The sequence below is a fragment of the Lasioglossum baleicum genome, unplaced genomic scaffold, assembly GCF_051020765.1.
Source record: "Lasioglossum baleicum unplaced genomic scaffold, iyLasBale1 scaffold1374, whole genome shotgun sequence".
Taxonomy (NCBI): Eukaryota; Metazoa; Arthropoda; class Insecta; order Hymenoptera; family Halictidae; genus Lasioglossum; species Lasioglossum baleicum.
In genome coordinates, this window is record NW_027470433.1 from 31,355 (window position 1) to 38,173 (window position 6,819).

General features: G+C 28.5%; 1 protein-coding gene across 1 annotated transcript; it reads right to left on the bottom strand.

Moving 5' to 3' along the window:
- Nucleotides 1-4,955: 4,955 nt before the first annotated feature.
- Nucleotides 4,956-6,342, bottom strand: LOC143220641 (ferrochelatase, mitochondrial-like). Its single transcript, XM_076446256.1, has 4 exons — nt 6,154-6,342; nt 5,961-6,068; nt 5,224-5,388; nt 4,956-5,153 (listed from the first exon to the last, which is right to left on the bottom strand). Exons 1-4 carry the CDS (start codon nt 6,340-6,342, stop codon nt 4,956-4,958), a joined length of 660 nt encoding a protein of 219 aa, XP_076302371.1.
- Between the last annotated feature and the right edge of the window lie 477 nt (nt 6,343-6,819).

Genomic DNA, 6,819 nt, shown 5'->3' on the forward strand with positions numbered 1-6,819 from the left:
AGCTACTACACATTAGAAATTATGGTATTAAATTTTTACAAATATTCTAAAAATTTCTTACTAACATTATGAAACTTAAAAATGTTGTAAAAACTAAAAACATCCTCAAATTCTGATTTTGTAAATATGTTACTCGTGATTTTTATTAAATTAAAACCAATAATAATAAAAATGTACAAGAGAATGATAATTTAGCACCTGAATAAATTTTTGAGAAAGATAATACAAAAAGCATATTTATTACCATTTATTCAATATAAACGTAAAGTTTAAGTAATAAAATAAGCAAGCAAGAAAATAAATTATTAAACTTTCAATGGTTTTAATATTTTATATTTTATAATATTTTATATGTACACTTTCACACCTTGCTTTTATCGATTATTTTTTTTAATCGAATAGCTATCTGGCATTATGTTTCGTCGTTTTATACATACAAAAACTACACAATTTAAAACATGAACTTGTAGAAACTCGACAAATCGTTTTCCACAATTTTTCAGTCAAAACGATTTGAATAAAATATTCTCCCATAAACATCCTGTACAACAATATTTACGCAGTATCATAAATTCTTTTTAATTTCAGAATTTATTAGATTTAAAAGAGAATACGACATTAAGAAAATCATCAAGGAAAAAACAATTGCACTATAATATTTCATACAAAAACACTACCACGTAGAAGATTAATAAGATCAACGACAAGAAACATAGTAGCAATTATCAAGAATTATTACATTGACATTGATGTACTTCGCAATGTCAGAATTCAATAAGTTGCTATTGACTATTCTCATGAGCGATATATGTATATGTATATACGTCAAAAATGAATTCTTCTAACAATCTAGCACAGGATATAAAATAGAATTTACTACTAATCATAAACATACCATACTTTTCTAAAGCACGCATGAAAATTAACGAAATATTACGCAGGTGAAAAAAGAACGAACGAATCTGAATTCATGGAAATGAAAATGCAGTCACTTACGAAGGAAACGGAGCGTAAGCAGTAAAAAGTCGTGCAACTAAAGACACAGGGGGCGCTTGCTCGTTCCCAAAACACGTGGTTCGCCGGCGCATGAAAACAAGTTCACGGGTACCTTTCTCCGCACGATCAAAGTCACATTCCACAGTAGACACGAGAGCCACTATTTCACAGTTCACCGTGTTACACTTCGATCCGCGACAAATATACCGCGAAGAACCGCACACGAGATAAATTGACACTGTAAAATCACCGAGCACGTGTACGAAGTTTCGCGTATGATATAAATTCCGCACTTCGAACGGGCAAACTATCGAGCAGGATCCTCCGCGTAACCTTGAATTTTACGAACCGTTTACAAACTATGCATTTTATCATACGCATTAGCGTAAGAAGGACATGAACGACAAGCCGGTAATGATAGGAATTTTGAAGAGAATAATACATAGCACCGAAAGGTCTAGCGAACTGAGCAGAGCAATGCTGATTGGTGGAGGCTAAAGTGGGACGCACGCGAGGTACAGGTGTGCAAGAAAGACAGCACGAGCACGTGACACGTGAAACGCACGCTTCGTTGCAATCACGCGATTTCATCCCTAGAGAAACGGAAAAGGACTCGTTTAATGCAACAAGGAGACGAAAATCATGGAGCAAAGGCGAGATACGAGGGAAGAGTGATAAATGTCGGTTAGAAAAAATTTGGAAAGAAGGAAGTAGGACTAACAACAAGGACTGGCAGCCAGTCCAGTTGCTTGGTTCGTGTGCGTCTGCCAAGCGAACGCGGACAACAAAGGTGAAAAGAGAGTAAGAGTGAGTAAGAGGAAAAGAGTAGGAGAGTGGTTCTTTTCGTAACGCTTACCTCGTGTGGCCGGGGATGCTGATGATTGCATTGACGATCCTCGAACATTCCACACACAAGATCCACACCACACACTACGATGATGACAACGAGCAGCAACATGACCGTGCCGCATTGCATCTTCAACCGCACTCGAGCCGCCATCACAGACGACGCTCGCGCTCGCAAAGCATGACACATACTGAGCGCGCCTGCCGACGCCGCGCATTTATATAAGCGTCGCGGCACCCAGCGCCGCGCCATTCACGTTCGATACCTCGAGCGCGGCAGACGCTCTCTGCTGTCGCCGCGATAACTCCCGAGGGAGTAACCTGCAAAGAAATCGAAGGGTTACTGTCATAAATGCTATGAAACTGTGTAGCCTATACCCCTTTTAACAGCTTATAAACTGATTTTCTTTTTTTATGTCACTGAGAAATCCCTGCGCCTTTTTCATCTCTTTTATTTGCAAACTTTTACTGACATTTTACTGACGTATGCTACTAAATTTTTAATCTTCAGGATATTTTCTTTGTACAATAATCTAACGAGTCTATATTTGTTATAGTTTTTATAACTCGTTTAAGAAAAGTCCTTCGTAATCTATATATGTATTATTCTAGTAATCTGAAATCTTTTTGAATATATTAGAAGATTGAACAGCATGCCACTATGTATATATTTTCTTTTCTTTTAATTTAAGTATTAAAAAACGGAAGTATTAGAATACTATTATTTATAATATTATTTATAATGTTGAGTATTAATAAATATCAGAGTTTTACTAATATATGTTAGACATAATGACATATAAAAATGTATTAATGAAATTGCAGAAAAAGTATTCGAATTAGAAAAATTCATAACAAATGCAGTCTTCGTGGAATACATTGCAAAGCTTATTTTAACATTTGCATTCGCTGATCATAAAAATTGTACGCAAATATAAATCATGTTAAAAATGAATTTTAAATAACTGTTGCCGTCAAATTTATTCAAATTCAATTTATTGAAAATTCGAGTAAATTTATGTGACATGTAAAATGCCTATCTTAAAGACTTAAATAAAGTGAAATTTTTTCATTTTTAACTAATTTCGTTATAACTCTTATATAAGAAAATTTGGGTAAAAATTATTAATATTAGTAATATTATTTTCTTCTACCATTTTTTTGATTAAACGTTCAAAATATAAGTTTAAAACTTTATGTATATTATAATAAAATAATATTTATTCTGTAATAAACGGGAAACATATTAAGTACTTAAAAAATATGCACAACGTTTCCTCTGTGATACGTTACATTTTGGGAAATCCATAAAAAAAATAGTACTAGTACAAAACTACAGGTTAAAACCGTTTTATCCTACAATCTGTTTTATATATACATGTAATCTTCTTATAAGCGATTAAATCATTCTGTTTCATTATTTTTATTCGGCTGTAATTAAATAACTGAAAGATGTATTAAATAACTATACTAGTAACTACTTCTTTTATTTATATAAAAAATAAGTAATACGATATTATAATAATAAATGGCCTAATAAATAAATGAATAAATGATATAAATATATAAATGTAATAAATAATTACGTAATAAATAAATACTAGAAACATTCTTGAGATTTAGTATTTAAATAGTAATTTCAGAATAATGTATGAGATTTAGTATAAATAATATTCACATGATTATAAAAACTATGAAAGTTACAGATATGCAAGTAATAAATAAAAGTCATACTTAAATTACCTTAATATATCAAGATATAACACCGAAACTATTCCTACATAAATAATATTTATCAGTACAAATCTTTCCTAGCATCGTACGTGGTCATAACACGTGTATATGTATATTAACTACAAGTATATATATTATATACCATGTGTACTATAAAGGAGAGACAAAAATATGAATAAAACAAACGAAGAGGTGAAATATTTTTAATAATAAATTAATAATTTTTGAACAATATTTCACTTTATGAAATTAAATTCAGAATATTATATTAATTAAAGGATTCTATTATATTCATTAAAGTAATTAAGAAATTTAATTAAAGTTCATAACTAAAAATTTTCTTTGCTTCGCATAATTTTTACAGTGTAATTAAATAAGAATTTAATATAATTTTTTATACGTCAGTCAGGTACAAAATTTGAATAGGAGATTTATGCATTAAATAAATAAGTATTAAACAAATTTTGATACATATTTCGTAATATATTGTAAAAAGTTAAGTTGAACTATACTTCGTATCATTAATAACATAAATAAGTAAATATAGAATATTAAAACATTTTACTTCGAATATGTCCATTACGAATTAGTAAATATCGAACGAAACATTTAGTAAATTTATGTGTATTACCTGTTCTAAAAGAATATCATTCTTTCAAAGACTGTTGATAATGTATAAAATAGATTGTTTATTTCAATAAGAGGGAAATAAATATTTATCTGTGTAGCAAACAATATTACATTAATATGGAATGTTATTAATATTTGTTTTAGATTTATTCAATGGTCCGATAGTGGTTATCACAATTTAAAAAATTTATTTCTATCATGTAAACAGTAACGATTAATGTAATTATTACTTTCTTATTTTCACATTATTTTTTATATTATATCGTAACGGTCGATATTAACGATTTAAGAAATGACCATTATTTACACTTAATATTGTTTCGGGAAAATTTATATACGTTAAGAGTAAGATAAAAATTTATTACCGATAATATAATATATAATCTCACATTACAAAACTATCTGAGAAATAAAAAATGTAGACCGTTAATATTTATTTCGTATTTACAATACGATGATAAAGGAAAGCAATAGAATAAGGTTTTATTAACGAATTAAGTCAAATGCATAACAGGAAAAAAGACAGCAACAATATTTATCAAGAAATATCAACACTTTATTCAAAAAATTATATTACAGAATTACTGTAGATTTTACACAATCGCTAAATTTTAATTATTAAATATGTAATATTAATGTTACATGTGTTGAAATCAATAGAAATATTATAACAAAGCGAATGAATAAATAAGCAGATATAAACAATATATTACAGATCGTTTATAAATTTTATATATTGGACATCCTGTTTAATTTTTACATATTTGAGCATACCAATCTTTGCTCTGTCTACAATTGATATTAAGGCAATGAGGACAACGCATTAAGAACTGCGGGCTAATTGGTCTATTTGATTTCAAGTGAGAAACAACAATGTCTGCCAAAGCTGCTATAAATGTAGGATGATCATTAGGTGCAGCAGTTCTCCTTATCTTATCAATGCCGAGCTAGAGACAAAAATAAAGAATTTTCGGTAGTAGCTATTCGTAAATTAAGACTAATATACACGACACTTACTTCTTCTGCTAATTCTTTGCAATACTCAATATCCAATTCATGCAGAGTTTCAATATGTTCGTTAACAAATGCTACCGGTACTAATATAAAATGCTTTTTTCCTTGCCTTACATAAGCTTTTATAGCATCATCGGTAAAAGGCTCCAACCAAGGTAAAGGCCCAACCTAAATACACATATTAACACATTATAATAAAAAAGATATTATAACATAACAATATTTCCTTTTAAAAACAAATACAAATAATCGAATGGAAAGAAATATAAACGCGAAAAACTATTTCAAACGTGTATACGAAAACTAAAAAAAAAAAAAACACGACTTGCAAATTAAAATTGTTAAAATTGGACAACAGTTAAAAGCAATATTTAAATGTAACCGTATATTTGATTTTAGTAAGATAAATTGTATTAAAGAATTAAAGCAAAAATAATAAAGATATTAAGATAAAAGAATTGGCACAAAATAATTAAAATAAAATTACATTATAATATTACATTAAATAAAATTTAATGACTAAAACAAAAATTTTCTGTTAGTGAATGATACGAAAAGCTATTTATAGTTTTTTAGGAAGAAAATATGTATATATTTTAAAAGGATTGATATTATATTAATGATATTATTTTCAAAACTGTTTAATTTTTCAGCCTCAACGATAAAATACTATCCAGTGATTAAATTATGCCGATTTACAATAAACGATATATTAATAAAATAAAGAGGTATCATTATACCTTTGACTGCCATACCAATTTGTATGGATTAGAATATTGTAATTTTTCCATTACTAGAGCAACCGTGGCTGCTACCTCGGACGCATAAGCATCACCTCTAGATACAGCCTAAAATTTAGTGTAAAAAACACTGTTTAAAGAGTCGCAATATAAATATTAAATTATCAATTTGTATCCAAAATTAAAACGTAACCTTCAATGGCAACGAATGCGCTGAAAATAAAATTATAACATCTTTCCTTATATCCTCGGGGAACTGAACTAATTCTTCTCTAATTCTATCTATAATTGTCTTTACGAACAATGGATGCGTTGCCCATCTGTCTATTACACTCCATTTCATGTTAGAAGGCAATTTTCTGTAATTTATGAATTTCCACATGATATCTAATAGATTTTAAGAACTATTTAACTCAATCTTATATCGTCATTTTAATAAAGATATGTCAAAAAATTTAATTAGAACAATTACAAGATAAAGTGAAATCTACAATAAGATGACAGCAAATTTTGTATTATAACAAATTGTTGTTGCAAAATGTGAAAATGAAAAATTGATTTATATGGATCGTTATGAATTATTCGATCAAGACTGTATTGATATAAATTTATTTATTACAACTATTACTCCAATATAAAATATAATACTCTCAAAATGTAATTATTAACCACAAAGCAAAAGGAAATAATTATTGTTAACTTAACAAATAATATTTTAAATTACAACAAACATGCTCTATGATTTGATGATTTCTATTAGTATATACCGAATATATTTTTGTTTACATATAGTAGTTGTGTCGTGTATAATGGCTATACCTTTAAAGGCAAAGTATTTCCAATAAAGTTTATTCTGACC

What these genes read in the sequence shown, in the direction of transcription:
- LOC143220641 (XM_076446256.1), bottom strand. Translation starts at nt 6,342, where the DNA reads ATGTGGAAATTCATAAATTACAGAAAATTGCCTTCTAACATGAAATGG. An exon ending in AATTGGTATGGCAGTCAAAG is followed by an intron (nt 5,389 to 5,960) that starts GTATAATGATAC and finishes ATGTGTATTTAG; the next exon opens with GTTGGGCCTTTACCTTGGTT. An exon ending in GCAAAGAATTAGCAGAAGAA is followed by an intron (nt 5,154 to 5,223) that starts GTAAGTGTCGTG and finishes TTTTGTCTCTAG; the next exon opens with CTCGGCATTGATAAGATAAG.